Below are 21,717 nucleotides of genomic sequence, written 5' to 3'. Positions count from 1 at the left end.
GCTGAGGGCTGCTGGGGGCTTCTGGTGGTGGAGAGAAAATCCCAGCCACCTTAGCCACAGACCAGGCGGACCTAAGGGTACCGTGGTCAGGGCTCAGCCTGGTGCCACGGCAAGGGGATGTCCCTAAAGGCCACCTAAGCCACCATCAGGCGCCCAGTCACTGAGACCCAACCTCATGCCATTCCCACCAGCCACAGGTGGTACGGTGAGGCCAGGGTTCCCACCCGAGACTTCCTGCGCAGCCTCAGCCCATCTACCTCACAGCCTCAAGGTGCTGGACACCACAGCCCCGAGAAGCCTGCTCTGCTTCCTGCCACAGCCCTTAGCAAGAGCCCCCACCCCCGTCACGGAGCTGCGAGAGAGCAGACAACCTTTCTATCAATTTGCCTGCTCCTGAGACTCTATTTCTGGTCCCCTCTTATCTCCCTAGGGAAGGTGTCAGCATGAAAGAGTGAGTTCAGAGAGGACAGGTATGACATGATGGGCTGGGGGACAGAAAGCGCTGATGACAACAGTGATGTCTACCGCTTATCGGCCTCTCCCGGGGTCGGCCCACGGCCAGGCTCTGCCACTGCTCCTGCTCACTTTTCCCGGCCGTTACCTCCTGTACAGATGATGAATCCAGCTACAGGGAGGTGGACAGCGTGCCAAAGACTGCAGTCAGGAAGCAGCCAAACCAGGGGACGGGGGGGCGAGGGGGGCCTGAGCTGGACCCCAGTCCTTTGAAGCCATGCTCCCTGCCCCTCTACCGGATCAGGCGTCCAACACAGCTCCCCACCCAGGTCTGCGAGCTCGGGGTGAGGCTGGCAGCAAATAGGAACTTCCGTTGCACCAAAACGCTATCGATTCTCAGCAGAATGCTACATTCAAAAGGCACGTGGGGAACCAGTTCTGGAAGACACGTAGTTTTGTTTTCTTCTGGGCCACGCAGGGCCCACCTCCCTGAGGACGGAGAAGTAAGCTGTGGCCACTCACCACTCCAGGGAGCGTCACCCTCTGGGTGGCCGTCAGGAGCTGCTTCTGCTGCTTGGGCAGCTGGAAGGGTCCCTTGGAAGGCCAGCTAGCGTTCGTTGCTCTCCATACACTACTCATCTGCAGGCAAGGGGCTAGGGCTTGCAGCTGGAGGCAGGACAGGTGCAGAAGTTCTCAGGATGGAGGTGTCCCAGCTTTCCCCATCGCTCCCCACCTCCCACCCCAGGAAGCCAAACCCCGTGATGTCCTGAAAATCAGAAATGGCCTGAGCATCTACGGCCTCCTGGTGCCAAGTTCCTGGGACACACACTCACTTCAGGTCCCAGGGCCATGTGGCCACTCATGTCCCAAGGCCCGGGGGATCATTCCCTGAATCGTTCATCCAACATCTGTTTATTCAACACCTACCACTTGCTGCGTGCTGTACTAGGATAGAGCTGAGGGCAAGGGAGGCCTGGTTCCTGCCCCCGGGATCTTACCACTGTGTGTAACCGATGACGTGAAGCGTCAGCAGGGCAGGGTCTAGGACTCAGGGTGCTTAGCTCCCCAGTTGGACCCCCAGGTCCGTGGGTCTGGGAAGGCCCGTGAGGAGAGGACGCGGAAGCCGAGGCCTGAGTAGGAGTTTGGTGGGAGGGAGAGGGAGCAGTGAGGACGGGCTGGAGGCCAGCGGGAGCCAGCAGACTTAGTGAGAACCCGAACGAAGCTTCAGCAGGGGCCTTCCCGTGGGACACGCAGGAGGAGACCCTGGGAGAGAGGGAAGCGGCGGTCTGGCCCTGCTCTGGTTTCTCCCCGGCACTGGGTGCCACCTGACACATGTATGTGTTCCCTTGTTTCAGCCCGTGTCCCAGCACTAGCATGGGGGCTCCCAGGGGGCCAGGTCCCTGTGGTCTGGCTCACCACGGTGTCTGCTGAGCCTGGGGCAGCGCCTGGCACGCAGTAGGAGCTGGCTCCGGGTGTGGCGAGTGAATGATGAATGAGTGAGTGACCTGTGCAGGCCCTGTTTCTACGCTACGACACAGGCAACGGAGAATCAGACCCTCTGTTCTTATTTCTAAAGGACAAACACAAGATATCAATTTTCAAAGTGGGTGGGCTTGCTTTTTGCCTTTGGGATTTATGCTACATTCTTGGAGGGGACAAAAGAGAAAGGACACTATTAATCTGGAGGAGGGGGACATGTAAGCTGTCCTAGGACGTGTGCCTAACCACGGGACTCGGAGGAATTAAAGCATCCCACCCATCACCTGCATGACGCAGGCGGGAAACCAGGCTAGAGGCCACATCCTGAAACAGTTTAGCCACTGCTTTAGAGGAAACAGGAAAAAAATCCAAGAACGAAACACCATCTCTGCTGTCATGGAGCTTAAGTTCTAGCAGGGGAGACGCTAAGCAATGAGCCTCACGATTAGCAATCTAATAACGTGGAAGGGCTGAGATGGAGGGGCACTGGGAGCTGGAGAGTGTGACGGGGTGGGGTGGGATCGGGGTTCAGGGAAGCCTCCAGAAAGAAGACACTGGCTGAGATGAGGAAGGTGAGTAGGAGCTGCAGGGGGTGAAGGTGGGGGACAGGAAGAGATCCCACAATCCCAAGCGAGAGGGAGGGGAGGGCCCAGAAGAATCAGAAACAGCTGGCAGGTACCTGACAGAGCAGTGGAAACAATCCATGGGCAGTTGGGATGGGCAGGTGAGGGATTTGCTGGACGCCCAAAGCTCTGTCTGGGGGCTTCTCTGCCTATGACCTTCATTCTTGGGGGCCTCGGTTTGAAAAAACCTAGTTCCCAAACTGAAGCAGTCAAACGGAGCGGCTCTGGGGAGGCAGTGTGGGCAAGACAGAGCCCATAGCCCGTCTTCCTCCAGCACCTCTCTGCAGCCTTTGCAGGCAGAACAGTAGCAAAGGTCCGGCAGAGGTGGCTGTCCCCACTCCAGCTGACTGCTCCAGACAGCCCCAAGGAGGGGCCAGCGAGGGTGTGCAGAGCCCCAAAATCAGTACATAAAAAGACCAAAGTTCTTAGGCTTAAGACTTTCTGCATCTCGTTAAGATGCAAATTCTTTCACACTTTTTCTTTAATCCTCACCTGAGGACATGTTCGTTGACTTCAGAGAGGAAGGAAGAGACAGCGATGTCAGAGAAACATCGAATGGTTGCTTCCTGTACATGCCCTGACTGGGGATCGAACCCACAACCTAGGCATGTGCCATGATCAGGAATGGAACTCACAGTCTTTTGGTGCACAGCATAATGCTCCAAGCAACTGAGCCACCAGGCCAGGGCATCTTTCACATCCTAACATCTCTGAAATCAGCACTCTGTATCAGCCAGAGTGTCAGCTTGGCAGCACTTTTCCTGGTGGCACACAGTCAGGCTTTCAGGTGGTGGTGTCACAGGCTTGATGAAACACTCTGGAGACCTCAGGCTGTGGCTTCCCACACATGCAGCTGACTAAAAGCAGAAAGGCCAGAAACTCACTAACTTCTCAGAACTGTCCTTCCAGATAAGCCTGATGATTTGATGGAGTCTGGACTTTTATGGGAAACATTTATATCTTGTTCTGCATCAGCTGAACTGAAAAACCTCAGCTGTTGTCATTTTTGTCTGACAGAAGGCTTCCTGATTCTCTTTGCCCTGTAGCCTAACAAAACCACTGACTCCCACAGGTCCTCTGACTTAAAATTACATATGAGACTACAAGGCCCTCTTCAAAAAGGGGCCCAGGGCTTAAACAGACATCTCTCCAAAGGCAGGAAGAGCCTCTGAGCACACGAGAAGATGCGCAGCACCACTAACCGTCAGGGAGGCAAACCGAAACAGCAGGGAGACGCCACTCACACCCACCGGGATGCCCGTTACCAGGCCAGCAGGGCATAAGCGCTGGTGAGGCTGTGGAGAAACTGGGACCTGTCGTTGGCTTTGCCGATAGGGGTGTAAAATGGGGCGGCTGCGACCCAGGACACCAGGCGCCCGAATGGTGTCTCATTCATAACGTCGATGAGATGTCGTGGGAACTTCTCTCTCGTCCACACCGATAAGCTTGTGGTAGAACTGGTTTCATTACACTTGTTTCGCGTACAGTCGCAGAACCTAAGACACTCAGTGAGGACTTGCAGAACAGTGGCTCCTCAAAACATTAAACGCAGAGTTACCATGTGATCCAGCGATTCCATGTCTGGGTCTCTAACCAAAAAAATCGAAAGCAGGGGCTCCTACAGATACGTGCCCACCGTGTCCACAGCAGCACTATTCACACTAACCAGAAGGTGGAAGTGACCCGTGTCCACCATGGATGGATAAACAAAATGTGGTAGATCCATACAATGAAATACTTATTCAGACTTAAAAAGGAAGGATATCCTGACCTGGCTGGTGCGGCTCAGGGGATTGAGCGCCAGCCTGTGAACTGAAGGGTCACCAGTCCAATTCTAGGTTAGGGCACACGCCTGTTTCGGGGCAGGCCCCTGCTTGGGGGCGTGCGAGAGGCAACTGAGGTTTCTCTCCCTCTCCCTCCCTCCCTTCTCCTCTAAAAATAAATGAAAAAAAATTTAAAGGTTTTATTTTTAGAGAGAAGAAACATCAATGTGTCACAGACATCCATCAGTTGCATTTCACATGCCCCCAACTGGGGGCCTGGCATGCAACCCAGGCACATGCCCTGACCAGGAATCAAACCAGAGACCCTTTAATTCACAGGCCAGCTCTCAATCCACTGAGCCACACCAGCTAGGGCAGGAAATTCTGATACATTACAGCATAAACAAACCTTGAGGATATTATGCTGAATGAAGTAAGCCAGTCACAAAAAAAGACAAACATTGTCTGACTCCACTTACGTGAGGTCCCCAGAGCAGTCACATTCATTGACACAGAAAGCAGAGTGGTGGCTGCCAGGGGCTGGGAGGAGACTGGGGAGTTGTGTGATGGGTATGAATGTCCAGGTTTGTTTTTTAAAGATATTTATTTTCAGAGAAAGGAGAGGAAGAAAAGGAAATAGACTGGTTGCCTCTCGCACACCCCCGAACTGGGAACTTGGCCTGCAACCCAGGCATGAGCCCTGACTGGGAATTGAATCAGCAACCCTTTGGTTTCCAGGCCAGCACTCAATCCACTGAGCCACACCAGCCAGGGCTGAAGTTCCAGTTTTGCAAAATGAAAGTAATTCTGGAGATGTTTGGTGGTGGTGATGACTATACAACAATGTGAGTGTGCTTAATGCCACTGAACTGCATATATAAAAATGGTAAATTTTACACAATTAAAAATAAATTTTAAAAATTCCATGTGGAAAAGGCTGTTTCTTCAGGTGCTGGAATCAAGAGGCAAACCATGACCTGCTGTGAAATCTGCCCAGACAAGTATAGTTTGTGAACTTGAAAGCCTTCGGGGGGGACATGTGCTCAGCAGGTGGCCCTGGGCCCCACCACTCCCAATCACCTCCCCTGCCTGGCTACGGACGCCATTTGAGGTTGAAACCCCAGAGAGTGAGAGGAGACTTCAGGCAAGATTCTGTAGTGCCTATTACTCTGCCAGTGGCCTCTGCGGCCCTGGGCCTGGGGCTCTGCAGGGACAGAGCTGGCAGAAGTCAGGTAACAGGACATGGGAGGACCATAATGCTCACCAAAAATCTCAGGAGCCCCCTCCACGTCCCAGCCCCATGCTGTCAGGTGGGGGGCCCAGGTGACCAGCTCTGGCCAATGAACCATAAGCAGAAGCAAACTATGTGTCAGGTTACTGGGCTAAAGCAACAGGTGATGTCCCCAGGGTAGAGCCTCCACTGGTCTAGGGCCCCAAGAGAAATCAAAAGCAGAGGCCCCACGTGACCCATGACAAAAAGGTAGTATGCACAAGTCAGCAAGAAATGAGCCTTTGTGGAACCACTGGGAACTGGGGGTTCACTTGTGACTGCGGCAGAACCCCACTTATCCTGATACACGTGCTGTGTACATGGTTAGAGAAGGGGTGTCAGAGCTTCACAAGCGCTGGGTGGGAACCACGGAGTCCACAGCCCTAGACCCGCCTCCCTATGCTGAGAAACCTCAGAAAACACAAGCAGCTTTCTCCGGGCTTCAGTTTCCCATTTCTACCTTAGAAAAATAAGAATTTCATATCTTTCAGCCTATGGAGGGAAAGATGGATGCTGCTTCTTAATCTAGGAGGGAGATCTGGGCTCTCTGCCCATGTTGCCTCTAATTCGCCCGTAGCTTCTAGGGTTGGGCTAGAGAGGGAAGGAACCATCTGGCCGAGGGACTTCAAGGGAGCCTCTCTATGAATGGACCCCAGCATCAGGGACCAAGAAGGGGAGCGCTCACTCACTCCCGTTTGTCACAACTTCAGCCTCATCTACAGGGGACAGCCTGAGCCCCTGAGCCCCTTGCAGAGATGGACCTTTAGGTCACTGACCTTGACCTCACCTTGTGTTGAGAACCCTCACCCCGACCTGGGAGGCCACCTACCCAGAGTTGGGAGCGGCACAAAGAGCCAAGCGCAGGGCACTGGATCCACCCCGTCCAGCATAGGCTCAGTGTCTCTCCCCGATTGAGGGCACACGAGGCCGAGGCCAGGGCACCTCCTGAGCACTGCGCGGATCAGGACAGACCTGGCTCACGTGGGAACCTGGAGCTGCAGAGAGCACTGAGCTTTATTTCTAAACATGTCACAGAATGCCCTTACCTCCCCTCAAAGTCCCCTTCTGAGCCTAGGAAGGAGACAGGCCTGGGAAGGAGATGCCTTACCCAGCCTAGGAGAGTGGGGCCAAGCCTACCTTCAGCTAAGGCCAGGCAGGGCTCCCCTCTCATGGGTACCCCTGCCAGAGATGAGAGGCAATGGCAGGGATACTGCCCTCCTCCAAGTGGCCAGTTCTCAGGTCTTCAGCCAGGGAGCGTGGGGCCAGGCACCTAGAGTTCTGACCAGATTGGGGTGGAGGTTGGGACCACACCGGCAGGGCCTGGATGGTGAATGAGGAGGTGTCAGAGGGCCACTTTGGCGGCAGGTCAGCCCAGTTCCAGTCTCATCCCATTCTTGATCTTAGAGTTGGAGTCCTTCTTGGGTGGGATGGGGTAGCCAGTGGGGAGTGCTGGAGCCTGGAAGGATGCCCTGGGTCAGGGCCGGGAGAGGGGGATGGGCCTCTGTGGGGAGACACCCCAATCCTGCTCCCAGGACTCTGTCATCCCTGGCATCTGTCCTCCCAGGGCACCATGGACCATACCAGGTGGGAAGGGCCCGCTGACAGCTTCTGGTGCTGGGCCTCGGAGGCGACACAGGACCAGAGGTCCAGGCTCTTGGGAGCAGAGCTTTGCTCAGGTTTTGGAGGAAGTATGTCCCAGCCCAGCAGACAGTGCTGTGGAGAGCAAGGGTTTAAGGCCCCCGGCATGGGGCAGGGCTCTCCCCAATCAGTCAGGTGTCCCCTGCAGACTGAGGTTCCCCCAGGGCAGGGGCTGTGTACACCCCCTGGGCCTCCCTTTCCTACCCGGCGACCCAGGCCCCAGCCTGACCCAAGACAGGCGGAGGGGAGGGCAGACACCGATGGAGCACTTCCTATGTGCCGGCCTCTGCCCCGCGCCCGCAGGTCTCAGTTCCTACTCCGTCTCCCCACACAAACCTGAGGACGGCATCTTGTACCCATTTTACAGACAAGCAAGCCGACTTTCCTTGGCAGCCTTTCTCCTCCCCCAGCCTCAACTGGGAGTGACTGGGGTCCTCAATGACCCCCCTCCTACCCAGGAGACACAAAGGACATTATGGGCAGCACTATGGAAGCATAAGGACCTGGGTTCAAATCCCAGCTCTTCCACCGGGCTGACCTTGGACAAGTCGCCTCCCCTCTGCCTCAGCGTCATCGGTAAAGAGGGACAGCCGTGGAGCCAGCACTCTCAGCTGCGGTGGCCCCAGGAGACAGTCATCCTAAGGGCTGTACACGCAGCGCGTGTGCACACAACACACAAGAGGCCAACACGGGGCCACTTACGCCACCGTGTGGGCAGACACTTGTCCTGGACGCCAGGGAGTGGGCAGGGCGCCCCACCCCCCGGGGAACAAGCAGAGCACAGGTGACTGAAGCAGCCTGGCCTGAACTCTGGAGATCTGAGGGTTCCTCCTCCTTGAGCTCAGCCTCGCTGCGGGGCCTTGACAACAGTCCTTGGCCCTCTCTGGGCCCCAGTCTCCACCCGGGCACCTGGGACAGACAGGGGCAGCCCCACGCCCACGCCCACCCAGGCCCCATGTGGCTGCTCACCCGGGGCAGGGCCAGCGTGTCAGAGGCATCAAAGCTCTTCCGCCGATGGATGCGGTACCGGTGCGGGGGGGCCAGGGTGGACAGTGGGATGCTCACCCTGGGCGGGGGTGACAGCGGGAACATTGCCACAGACTGAGGCCCATCTTTCTCTCCCTCAAACTGGTGGGTCCCAGGCTCTGACTCCCTCCTCGGCTCCCACTGCCCCCAGGACAGCCCCCAGGTGTCCTGCCTGCTCTGGCCACTCACCTGACCTGCACAGGGTCCGCCAGGGTCTCGGGGCCCCTCTGGTCCCGGGGCGTCCTGCACAGACGGCAGGGGGTGCCAGGATCCGCAGGCACCAGAAACAGGCGCCGGCTGACACGGTAACAGTACACACCTGGGAGGCCCATGAGATGCAGCAGCGCCCCCTCAGCCTAGATCCTGGGGCCTCTTGCTGCGCCCAACCACATGGGCCCGCAACCCCCCCAATCACATGTGAGCACACACGGAGCATGCACACAGACTTGTGCTCCCACACAAAACACAGAGCACACAGTTCTACTCAAGCATGACACACCTGTGCCCACACCCACACACCAGCTGGCATGTTGATATGTGGAAATGTCACGTGAGCAAATATGAAGCAGGGCTTCAGTCACATTCGTGGACACAGACGCACACACCTATACTTGTAACACATACGTTCACACAAACACCCCTCACACAACATGTACAGTGTACACTGCATATGCACACCCACAGCAAAGGCTCACGTGCTCACGTGACTAAGCCAGGACCCCCCCAACAGGCGACACGTGTGCAGAGGACAGGGTGTAGGAGTGGGGGGCACATGGGAAGTAAGGCAACTGAGAGGGAAACAAAGGCTGCTGGGGGGCGGGGAGTGGGGCGACCCAGGGCCGACCCCAGTCCCCACGCCCCGCCCAGGGCCTGCCCTCCCTGAGTCCCCAGCACACCCCAGCCGCCCCCCAGGCCCCCATGACCTCGGCAGGGCTTGCGCTCACATTCGTGGTCTTCCTCGGCACCACCGCCCTCCTGCGGGCCCCGGAGCTGGGGTCTGCAGGGCGAGAGCGGTGAGCGGGCTGGCGACAGGGCCCCCGGGCCGCCTGCCCGCCGCTCGCCTGCCCCTGCTCACTCGGGGTCACTGTGGACACACTCCTCCTTGTTGGCTTCCCGGAACGCCTGCAGCTTCGAGAAGAAGTCCTCGGGCCTGCTGCTGACGGGCGAGCTGCTGTCCAGGGACCCTGAAGTGGGCAAAGCACAGGGGCTACTCTGTGGCCGTGGGCCACGGCTTGGAGGACATTCGGCGCTGGCACCCCTGGCCACCTGCTTTGCCCCCATCAGGCCTCACCGACCTGAGAGGGACCCTCCACTCACTGTGACTGCTGGTTTGGTCTCAGTGTCCGTCAACCCTGAGGCATGTCCAACTGTTCACGCAAAAAGTATGTCCAGACACTGTTTTACGTGCTGGGGAAAGCAGAGAGCCAGACAAAGCCCCTGCCCTCACGAGGAGTACACACGAATATGGTGGCCACAAACTAATCACCAAAAAAATGTGTGATACCACACTGAATGGTGACACCTTCCAGGAAGCAAAAGAAGAGCAGAGCCAGGGAACCCAGCTTGATGGCCCAAGGGTGCTAGGGGAGGCCTCTCTGAGGAGGTGACCCCTGAGCAGAGACCCGAAATGAAGGAGGGAGCCATGTGGACAACCCAGGCAGAAGGCAGAGCCAAATGCAAAGGCCCTGGGGCAGAAGTGTATCTGAGGAGTGGCCAGGAGGGAAACTGGTTGGAGGGGAGTGAGGGATGACAGGGGAGGGGGTGAGACTGGGAAGCCAGCAGAGGGCTTGGGGACAAGGAGTGATGCAATCTGATCAGCCACGTATTTTTATAGAACTCCCCCTCTGGCTGCGGTTAGGCGAGGGAAAGCAGAGGCACCAGGTAGGAGGGGACCACTGGCATCCTGGGAGAGAAGTACTCGGATGCTAGAAATGTGTTCAAGGCGGGGCTACCAGGCTGTACTAATGGACTGGCAGAGCAATATGTAAAAAGGAGAGATGGAAATCAAGGTGAAACCCAAGGTTATGGCCTGACCCATTATTAGGTGTCTAGCGTTGCCATTTACAAAGATAGGAAAGACTGCAGGTGCGGAGAAAATCACGACCCTGATTTTGGACATGAAAGTAATAGACACACCTACTGTGCCCTATCAAGAAGACAGCCAGATAGTCAAGGGTGTAGTTCAGAGGGGTGCGGTGGGCCAGGTGAAAACGGGGGAGTCCAGACGAGCACTCGTTGAGCGCTGTCTCTGTACTGGTCCCTGTGCCGGCGGCCGACAGAGGAGACATGGTACAGAAGGTGCTCTCCCAGGAGGGCGAGGCAGTCAGACACTGCAGCAGCACCGGGTGGGGGCCCAGACAGGTGTGTAGGCAAACTGGGGCTCCCCTCGCAACCCCCAGGCAAGGTGTGTGCAGGGGGTGGGCCACACCTGCAATCCAGTCATAGCCCAGGTAGGGCCTAAAGCGCCAGCTCTTCTCAGGCACTGCAGACTCCTTGTCGAAGGTCACTCCTGGCTGATGAGGCAAAGAGGGAAGCGTCAGGCCAGTGGGCCAAGCCCAAATGAGGCCCCGGCTTGGGGGAAGGAAAGGGGCCATATCTTAACTTACACACTGACATGGGCCCCAGGGCTCAGCTGAGGGCTCCAGAGCTGAAAGACAAAACTTTTGGCCCCTGCCCCTCTCCATGCATGACTCTGAGTAAGTGTGGCCTCTGAGCCTTCATCTTCCCGTCTGTACAACGGGGCTCATCGCCTTCTGTCCGAAGTGCGGTGTGACAGCCACCACTTACCCAGCCCTCAGGCTGGGCTGGACGCGCCCATGGCATCTCCTGGAAAGCCTTTCACCTCGCAAGCGAAGCTGCCCGTGAGTGCATTTGTCAAGCAGGGAAACTGAGGTTCCAGGAAGCTCCTACCAACGGATGCCCCACTCTCCCATGTTACCTTGGACAGCTTGCTTTGCTGATCCAGGGTGGACCTCGGGGCCTGGGCCTCCAGCTCTGCTGAACACGCTGGGTCATCTGAGTCTGAGGTGGCCGCCAACGGTGCCGAGCATGGCCTCGGCGGGCTCAGGGACTCCTGGTACTGGCACTTGGCAGATGGGAGAGCAAGCATCCCCAAGCTGGCCCCACCAGTAGAAGACATATCACAGGGGTCACGTTGGTTGGCATCCTGTGGGCAGGAGGCTCTCGGGGCCACTGAGGATCTCTCTTGCGACGATGGCATCTCTGAGTCGCTGCTGCTGCGAGAGTCCAGGCTTGACTGGTACAAAGAGGCCAGGTCACTGAGCCACCCAGCCACTCCCCCAGCTGGCACATACGGGCATAAAGGCCTGCGTCCGCATGCCCGCTCCAGCCTCTGCACCCATCCCCTCCCTGGACCTCAGCTTTCTCATCAGTAATAAAACGGGCACGCTGCACAAGATGAGCTCAGAGACCTGGATTCTGGCCTAAGGGTTAGCAGCCCCCCTTGTCCCCTGGGAGCTCCCAAGGCGGACACCCACCTCCGCGGCTGCCTGGGCCACTGACCGCCGCATGGCATCCTGACCGACCCACAGCTGCCTCAGGAGCTCCAGGTTGAGCTGCCGCAGCTGTGCCAGGTCCATGGTCCCCACCATCCCAGGTGTACCATCTGGCTTCCCACAGAGCATGTCGGATGTCGCGGACTCCTGCGCTGTCGAGTGTCCCCAGGGCTGAGTTCCAGGCCCAGCTCTGCTACCTGCAGTCAAGACAGCATGACACAGGGATAAGGAGGTTGCCTGTGGAGCTAGAGGCCTGGGTTCAAATCCCCCCCACTCTGATACCCCCTGACTATGCAGCCCCAACAGGTTATTCAACCTCTCCTTGCCTCAGTTTCCTCATCTGCCAAGCAGAGATGATAACAGTATCACCCTCATAAGGTTGTAAGGATTAAATGAGCTACCGCGTGTCAAACCTCAGGACAGTTCCTGGCACACAGTAGGCACGCAATACGTGGCTATTATTATTCATCTGGCAGAGTGTGTTCCCTCACGTGCCACAAGGGAACGCTAGCCTTTTAGCGACCTGAACTATGACACTAGACCAGTTTAACTTACAAAAAACAATCAGGGCAATTCTACAAACACTGTACCAAACAAACTTTATAATCTGTGACTCCAACGCAAACCAAGCTTCTGAAGGGACTCTTTCCTTTCTCCTGCACGCCCTTCCTGCTTCCCTTTCTTTGAACAAGTAAATAAACCGAAGTTCAGAGAAGTTAAACAACCTTGCTCCAAGTCACACAGCCAGGAAGTGGCACAGCCAGGATTTGAACCCCAATCTAGCTCCTGGGTCCGCGGTCACGCTAGCTTTTCCCTGGGAAGCTGCTCCTCCCACTCGCAGTCTCTGCCCTCCCCCATCCCCGCCCCCACCCCTACCCCCCGCACCCTCCAGGGATCCAAGCTCAGGGATACCCGGAGGCCTCTGGAAGGAGTTTCTGCAGGCAGGCTAGGGGCCTGGCTTCCCACCTCCCTCAGATCCCCGACCAAAAAGTCTCGCTCAGCGCTCACTATCCCTTCTTAACCCGGGGTCCAGTCCGACATCCACTCTCAGAACCCCTGCCGCTGCGCTCCCATCATACCCTGCCTGGGGGCCGCCCACACCGGGGGTGAGGGGCTCCTCTGCGCCCGGCTGCAGGGGCTCAAGCGGAGCAGCCGGACACGCGTACGCGGGGCACCCCACCCCCCAGGGATGCCCCGCGGTGAAGGAGGAGCAGAGGAGATGCGAGTACGCACGACTCTGGGGCGACGCTTGAATGCCAGCGGGTCAAACAGCCGGATCCGAGACCCTGGGCCTTACCAAGGGTCCCCGTTTTCGCACCGGGCCAAAGGGAACAGCCTGCACGGCCCTCCTCCGGCTCCCGCCCAGCTCTGGAAAGCTAAAAGCTGCGCAAAAGCAACGGGAAGGCAACGTGCAAGAGAGACACGTGGGCAGCAAAAGCCCCCGAGGCCGTGTCGGCGGACGCAGGGCCGGGGGCCCCGGGAAAGGGCAACTCAGCCCACTTAGCACTTAAGAGCAAAATCCACCTTTCCCATCGCGGCCCCACAACCCTCCGCGGCAACCCACGCAGGGAGACACGCGGGGCCTCCCGCCGAGTCCCCCCCAGCCCATCCTCGGCCCCGCCGCTCCGGCACTCACAGGTCGGAAGCCCCCGACCCACGCCGCGGCCTCCCCCGGTGCAGCCTGGACTTCCGTACGGCCCACCCTACGTGACGCCACGTGGGGGCGGAGCCCGACTAGGCTGCCCTGATTGGTCGGATGAGGGGACGCACTTGCAAGCGTTAACTCTGCGTTCAGAAGCGGCAGTTTCAACATGGAGGCGGGACTCATAGCGTTATTCAACAGATAATTGGTCAACTTCCCAGGTCAATTCCACCCCCCGGCCCCGGAACGAGGCGAGCTCTGATTGGTCAGTACGGGGCCAGGAGCTGCGCAGTGTTTGGCTCAGGCAGTTTCAGAGTCTGCACCTGACCCTTCTCCTAAGCCGTGGGATGCGGCGGTCGCATAACCTGGGCGAGTGGGAATAGGCGGCACCTGGCGACCCATTCTTCCATACTTTCCTTCGGGCGCTTATTGTACCTACTTTGTGCCACGAGGCACAGTTCTGGGCACTGGGAGGCAGGTTAGAATTAAGAGGAGTCCGTACTGGATGCGGGAGAGGCAGGGTAAGATGCGAATACAGACTGTAAACTAGGAGTAAACTTACGTGGAGTGCCTACTGTGCTCCAGGTGTCTCCCACATGCCAGCTGCATGCCGGCCTTATAAGTGTGCTTTCAGGTGTGACTGATTGCCCCATTTTACAGGCAAAACAAAAAACGAGGCCGCGAGAGAAGTGACTCGACCAGAACAGTTTTAAATCAATCAATATAATTCCCCAATTAACAAAGAAGAGCCATCTCAATAGACGCAGAAAAAGCCACCATTGTCCCTTGGAAGTGGGAGTGCCACCATCTGTCTTTTACCTTAGAGAGATGTCCCAGCATTTGGCAAATGTAAAATAAAATTACAATGAGATAACACTATATAGTTATATGTCTAAAATTATGGTATGAAAATTTAAAGACACTATACCAGGTGTTGGCGAGAAAGAGGGGAAGCCGGAACCCACAGGATCTGCACGTGGGAGTGTGAAGTCTACAGCCACTTTGGAAAACAGTCTGGCAGTGTTTTTTAAAAGTTAAATATAAATTTACCATGTGACCCAGTGAATCAGTCCTAGGTATCTACCCAAGAGAAATGAAAACATGTCCACACACAGACTCGGACATGCATGTTCCTGGCAGCATTATTCACAATAGCCACACACACAAAAAAAGAAGCAATTCAAGTGTTTATCAACTCATAAATGAATAAACTAAATGTGGTATATCCATATAATGGGGACCATCAATGAAAGGAACAAAGTACTGACACAGGTCACAACGTAGATGAGGCTCGTAAACATTACGCTAAGGGAAAGAAGCCAGACACAAAGACCTCATATTGTGTGATTCCATTTATATGAAATACCCAGAAAAGGTCAATCTATAGAGACAATACATATTAGTGGTTCCCAGCGTCTGGGGTGGGAACAGGAAGTTACTGCAAATGGGAGGGATCATTTTGAGGTGATGACCAGGTTCTAGAATTGTGGTGATGGCTGCGCACCTTTGTAAACTTGCTAAAATGACTGAATTGTATATTAAAAATGAGTGAAACTTATGGTGTGTAAATTACAACAATAAAGCTGTTTAAAAAAAAAAGTTAAACATGCACGCATTATACGATCCAGTTATTCTACTCCTAGGCATTTATCCAAGGGGAAAAAATTGTCCATACAGAGACTTGCATATGAATGTTCATAGCAGCTATCCTGTAAATGCAAATATCTGTCAAGAGGTGAATAAACAAACTGTGGACAATACTCAGCAATAAACATACAGTGGACTATACTCACCAATAAAAATGACACACGCTATTGGTACACACAACGATTTGGATGCATCTCAAAATAATTGTGCCAAGTGGAAAAGCATGCATCCTGTATGTGCCCATCTATATAAAACTTTAGAAGATGTAGACTAATCTATAGTGATTGAAAGATCAGGTGGGATTGGGGGAGAGATGACAAAGGGACATGAAGAATATTTGATAGTTTCTCAGGTGCATACATGTGTCCAAACTTAGCAAACTGTACACTTGTAAACGTGCAGTTTAATGTATACAAATTGTATTTCAATACAGCTGTTAAAAGATGTGAGGCAAGTAAACAAACAAGAACTTGGCAGTACATCTGCACTAGCTGTAAAGGGACAGCTGCCCAGCTGCCACTCTTACCACAACAGGAGTGGTCCTGAAGGGCGAGGATGCAGGTTAACCCTCCCGGGGGACAGAGCTGTGAGCTGTGCAATTGTTCATCTGTTCACGATGAGGGATGAACGCTCTGAGGAACGGGATATATACAATCTCCTGAGCTGTGGCCAGTGACCTGGATGGCGCTCAGGAGTTTTGGAGAAAAAGGATGGAAGACTGGGGCCAAGGAGAACTGGGGGAAAGGAAGGAAGATGAGCCAAGGGTGACCAATCGGAGGGCCCACAGAGGATGGAATCCTTGCGTCTCGCATTTCCAATCCATCGGAGGATCTCTGCCGCAGGGCAGATGGCCAGCAAGCAGCTGGCTGGATGACGTGACTGGTGGTTGTCGGTCAGCCTGTCCTCAGCCACCCTAGTGCCGGTACAATGGGCCCAAGGACAGAAGGAGCCACAATGATGGGGGTGAAGTGCACTTCCGTCTGAGGGCTTTAGATCACCTGGTACAGCAACATGGTAACGACGCACTGCCTCACACCAAGGGACCCATTTGGGGACAATGGGTCTCTGACTAAAGGATCCACTGATCTTACCAAAAACCCCAGCACCTGAGTGGCATAGCCTGAAAGGCTTAGCTCTGGGACCAGCCCCTACAGCTCCGTTCTCCGGGAAGGTGAGGATGCCGCTGTGGCCCCTGCAGCTGGAATACATGGGTATGGGAAGCAGAGGGTGGAAGCAGTAGCCCCTTCTCCATTATTCCTGGTGACCCACTCATGGCATTTGTTTCCTGTCCCTGCAAGCATCAGTCCTGTTAGGCTGGAGGTTCCAGTGCCTGTGGGCAGGAAGCTTCTGCCAGGGGACATAATAGGGTCCCAGGGTTCCATCAGATGAAGATAAGACCATCCCCTGGTCTTTGGGCCCTTTCTGCTGGCGGACCATCAGGCAGAGAGGTGTCACACTGCTGGGGGTAATAGATCCCAATCACTGTAAGGAGTCAGGGCTGCTGCTGCTTAAGGGGGCAGGGGTTTGTGGAAAAAACACCCTTGGGTGTCTCGGTGTCTCCATACCCACCGATAACAGTAATTGGCAGTCACAGCCTAACCAAGGCAAGACAACCAAGGGCTCAGACCCCCAGGGATGAAGGTCAGGGTCACCCCACCAGGAAATAACCAGACCAGTGGCGGCATTAGGCCAGGATAAGGGAAATCTAGAATGGGGGTGGACCAGGGACCAGCAGCTAGGGCCACTAATCCTGAGGCACAGAAGGTGCTGGCTACCACCTGGAAGGGGATCCTACACCTCCCCTCTTGGCCTTCCTTGCCTTTTGTCCCAGCTCTGGGTGATTTGATGCAAACGCAAGCACAACCTGCCCCGCCCCACACCTGCCCACACCTGCCCCTGCCCCTTTCTTCCCCACCACCTACCATCACCCTTGCATTTACACACGCAACCCAGAAATGCAGAGAGTCAATCCCCCATGGGGCAAATCTTCAACCAATGGGAAGAGGAGACAGTAGATAAATTCTTCCCCCTTTCTCCCCACCAAGAAATGGTGCTGAGACTCATTTACATGGCTTCTCAGGGTCACAGTCTGTCCATTCTGCAGCCTCACTTGGTGGCAGCCAGCTCCATAATGCCTCCTCCAACTGGCTCTCCCTGCTTCCGACTTCTCTCCCTCCCTCCAGGGTTGTTCCACAGAACAAAATGAGGGCGCATGGGCCCTCTGCTTCCTGGGAAACCCCGGCCAAGGCACTGTCCACGTGCTGACTCACCAAGTATCCCCAGGTCAGACTTCACTAATCACTGAGCTCCAAGTTTGCATATCTAACTACAGAAGTGGAACCCAAATTTAACATGTCCAAAATGGACCTCCTGATCTTTTCCCCAAACCCAGTCACCCGAAGCTTTCCCCACCCTACCATGTACTCAGGACAAAAACTTGGAGTCACCCACGACTCATCGTTTCTATTTTCAAAAGGTCTCTAGAACATGAACGCTTTTCACCGCCTCCATCACACCTGCCCAGTCCCAGGCAGCATCCTCTCCTCCCTGGAATGCCGTAGTCGCCTCCAGACTAGCCTTCATGCTTCTATCCTGAATCTGTTGTCTGCTCTCTAGCAGCCTGGGACTTAGGATGTAATGTCAGCTCATGCCACTCCTCTGCTCACAATACCAATCACCCCTACCTCGCTCTCAGGAAAAGCCAGCCCTCACCCCAGGCTGCTGCTGGTTCCTTTTCACACCTTATCTCCTCCTCTCCACCTCTCTTGTTCTGCCCTAGCCACCCTAGTCTCTTTTCGTTCCTTGAAGATATTGGGCATGCTCCCACCTCAGGACCTTTGCATATGCAGGTCCCTCTGACAGGAATGCCCTGCCCCAGATAACCACAGGGGTTCATTCAAGTCTCTTCAAATGTCTTCTCAATGACACGTACCCCTACCACACTATTGTTACACCCTGCCTGCCTCATTTACTAGTCTTTGCCTTCTGACACAGGGTGTCTTTTACTGGTTGGTTTTGCCTATTGTCTGCCTTCCCCCACTAGCGTGCGGGCTCCGTAAAGGCAGCTCATTCACTGCTGTGCCTCCAATGTTTAGAAGCATGCTTATTAGCACACGTAGTATACTCTCCAATATTTTGCTGAATTCATGAGCCTCCTCATTTCTAGAGAAAAACAGGCCACTGGGTTTTTGAGGGAATTTGGGTTCATGCACAGAAGCGTGACACATGGAAAGCTCACAGTAAAAGCTGGCTGTTCTCATCTCAAGCTTAAGAGTCTGACTCAGACACAGAAAACTATTCTGGAGGTCAGAGTGAATTCAGCTGACGCCTGTGACGATGGCCCAGAGATACAATCCTGGAACATACTCTGTGATTCAATGGGGACACTGTGTTGAGAAAGCACAGGAGTGAGCTTGGCCTTGCCTGGGAATCAAGAACCCGGTGGGGGGTGAGGGAGGCGACATGGGGTAGAACACCCTTCTCCAGCTGCACAGATCGCCACCCAGGAGCAGCTGGTGAACAATTCAGCGAGTTGCCAACAGCTGCTTCGTAGGGAGAAAGCACCTGGGGATTGCAGACAGCGTGATGACTGATGTACAATTTTTGGTTTCACTTACACGTATATGTGTTTACTGGATCATGATGTGCACCTAATTGTGGGTCAGGGTGAAAAAATAAGTTTGAAAGTCACCGGGCTCGTGCAAATTAGGTCTTGGACTCCATCCAATCCAGGCTCCACCACCCATCCCACCACCGAGACTGGAACACTTGGGAGCCCCCAGCATGACCTACAGGAAGCTTCCGGTAGCATTTGTTCCGTCCCCTGCTGCTAGAGGGCTGTTAACTGTGTGGCCTGCTATGGGGACAGGACGCATTAACTCGGCACGTGGTCACTGAGCTGACTCTGTCCAGGCACTCGCCTAGAGGCTGGGCCCACACCAACCAAAGAAACAGGTGAACACTCGGCCCTTCAGAGCTTACATCCCAGCAGGTAGAGGCATGTAACGATACTGCATGTTAGAGGATGAGTGTTATGAAAAAACACACGTGTTACACACATGGCAGGGTGAGAGGCCTTGAAGTGCTGGGAAACAGGGGCAGAGGGCTTTTAAGTAGGATGGTCTGGACAGACCCAGAGAATGAGGTGGCATTCCGGCAGGCGTGGCAGGAAAGGAGTTAGGTAGCTGTGACGAGATCTGGAAAGAGAGGCGGATGGTCAGGCAGGCAAAGGACCTTGTGAAGTGTGTCGCACAGTTTCAAGAAATGGCAAGGAACTGGTGTGGCTGAAGCGGAGGCAGCCGGGAAGTGAGGGGCGGCCGGAGGCAGTGCAGACCCTAGAAGCCACAGCAAGGACTTGGGCCTTGTTCTGGGTGGGATAGGGACCAGAGCAGTGTGCGGAGCAGAGAAGCAACATGATCTGAGTTCTGTTTCAAATCTATGCCAAGGTCACTCTGGCTGCTGCGTGGACACAAACACAGGAGGGCAAGGGTGGGAGGCGGGGCCAAGCTAGATGGCAGTAACCTGGGTCAGGGGGTGGTTGTTTGGGGGGCTGGTGCGGGGGAAAACTGGTCAGGCTCTAGAAATGGACAGGTTAGATGCAGCATATTCGCCCTGGCCAGGTAGCTCAGTTGGTTAGAGCATCATCCCCATACACCAAGGTCATGAGCTCAATCCGCAGTCAGGGCACATGCAGGGATCAGCCAATGAATGCAGAGATAAGTGGAGCAACCAAAATCAATGTCTCTCTCTCTCTCTCTCAAACCAATAAAAAATAAAGTGCTTTTTTATATGTAGCATGTGACAGTGGAGTCCAGGATGGCGCCACGTTTGTGGCCTGGGAGTCTGGATGCTGGGGGCCAGGCCGCCACCCACCGACATGTGGGCACCTCAGAAAGGGGCCAGCAGTGCAGGCAGTGGGCGGTGCCTCTGCCCAGGGACAGGGCCGAGGGCCAGGGGAACGGACTAGTCACGTCCTAGTCCACAGCCACTGCTAAGGCCCCTTCCAAAAAAAAAAGAAAGAAAAGGTCACAACCAAGTTCTCAGAAGGCAGGCTAGGGAGGACCAGTCTGAGTCACAACTTTTTAAGTGAGTAATGAATGGGGTTAGAGATACCATGAAATCTGTAAAGAAATCACTCTACATTTCCTGGTCCTTAAGAGATCAGTTACGCCCTTTTTCTTCTGAGAGTTATCAGATTCCTTCTAGGAGTGAGGAGGAGCCCACAGGCAAATGACAGAGGGAACTTCCCCTAAACGAAGTTAAGGTCGTTTTAAAAATACTAGCCTGTAGATGCACTTCTGTCAGAGGGAGTGTGCAGAAGAACAGCAAACGGAGAAGACCCCACAGGGGGTTCCCAACCAGTTTTATTTTAGTTTCCAATATTATCAGCAATGATGCAGGAATAATTCAAGCAAATTTATCACCTTAAATACATGTCTCGCACTCCAGCAAACAAACCTAAGAACAGAGGACGAAGTCAGCAGCATTGTATTGAAGTGTTTCTTCTGCCACGGCTCTTTCAGAAACTCTCCCCCTCGGTGGCTCGTGTCTCGTTTTCCTCACTGCATAAGCTTAAAATGTCTTCACTGCCCAGGGGCTACATTCAAAAACATTCATGTTCAGCTATACCTAATTAATTTTCTCCCCCCAAAGCACAAAATTCGCTGGACTTGGGCGACAATGATGTCTCCTGACCCGCTGTGCGGTGACGGCCAGCCAGGCCCGCAGATACTCAGCAGCCCCCCTGCCGGGCTGGCTTCAGCCGCGCCCCTCCCAGCAGGGACCTGGATAGGACGTCCCAGCATTGCCAGAGGAGGCCACAAACTCTCGTTCTGATGCCAGAGAGCAGGTGGACTCAAAGGAGCAGGACAAGCCCCAGCTGCCTGCCTGGGCCCCGCCCCTTGCTGGAAGAGGCTGCTTGTTTCTAGCATGTTCTCTGACCTGCATGCAGAGGCTGCCCCCAAAGGCTGCTTGCCCAGTTAACACACTGGAGATAAGAATCTGCCCCCACTTTAACCAGTAACAATCCCTAAACCCAACAATGGAAAACATTTCTCAGAGATAACAGGAGGCCACATGCATGTCGGTCCGAAGCTCTGGGATTGGGGAGCGCGGGAGGTGGGGTCCCAGGGTCCCCACATGGCCTCTTGGCAAATGCAGCAGGACTGGCACAGGAGACTTGGTGCACAGGACGGGTGGCCAAGGGCAGCTTGGGCCAAGCTGGGGGTGGGTGGGGACATGTCTCTTAGAGGGCATAACAGGGATGCAGTCAAGCTCGTGGGGGGGCTCTCAGACCCCAGGAGTCCCTCCGAGTGAGGGCAAACGGAGGGCCCTACTCTGCACTGACCCCGCCTTCTCCAGCCGTCCCCAAAGGGGGGCCCGCTCCCCGCAGCCTGCTGCCAACATCCTCCTCCTTCCACTTCCTCCTTTAACAACCTGGACCAAATCTCCTTCCACTAATAACAGCACCAGACTCCGCAGGCCACGGACCAAAACTAGAAAAAGGACCAATGAAGAGCAGAGGCCCGTCCCTCCTTGCCGTGGAAACAGCCACCCCTCCGACACACATACAAGCTCCCTAAGCTATTCTCACCGCTCTGCTCCCCCTCCCCCGCTTCGTGACACAGGACGCGCTGCACCAGAACCCAAAGTGTCCGCACGG

At 55.2% G+C, this 21,717-nt stretch overlaps 1 protein-coding gene across 1 annotated transcript; it reads right to left on the bottom strand.

Moving 5' to 3' along the window:
* Nucleotides 1–6,584: 6,584 nt before the first annotated feature.
* On the bottom strand, nt 6,585–13,125 carry MIIP (migration and invasion inhibitory protein). The gene is made up of 10 exons (XM_090268613.1): nt 13,065–13,125; nt 11,750–11,964; nt 11,191–11,508; nt 10,681–10,765; nt 9,328–9,436; nt 9,197–9,249; nt 8,442–8,571; nt 8,196–8,292; nt 6,702–7,301; nt 6,585–6,659 (listed from the first exon to the last, which is right to left on the bottom strand). Exons 2-9 carry the CDS (start codon nt 11,894–11,896, stop codon nt 7,128–7,130), a joined length of 1,113 nt encoding a protein of 370 aa, XP_090124739.1. The 5' UTR covers nt 11,897–11,964; nt 13,065–13,125; the 3' UTR covers nt 6,585–6,659; nt 6,702–7,127.
* Between the last annotated feature and the right edge of the window lie 8,592 nt (nt 13,126–21,717).

Source organism: Furipterus horrens, unplaced genomic scaffold (assembly GCF_987537825.1).
Source record: "Furipterus horrens unplaced genomic scaffold, mFurHor1.1.pri manual_scaffold_3, whole genome shotgun sequence".
Classification (NCBI taxonomy): Eukaryota; Metazoa; Chordata; class Mammalia; order Chiroptera; family Furipteridae; genus Furipterus; species Furipterus horrens.
This window is presented reverse-complemented; position numbering and strand designations above follow the sequence as displayed.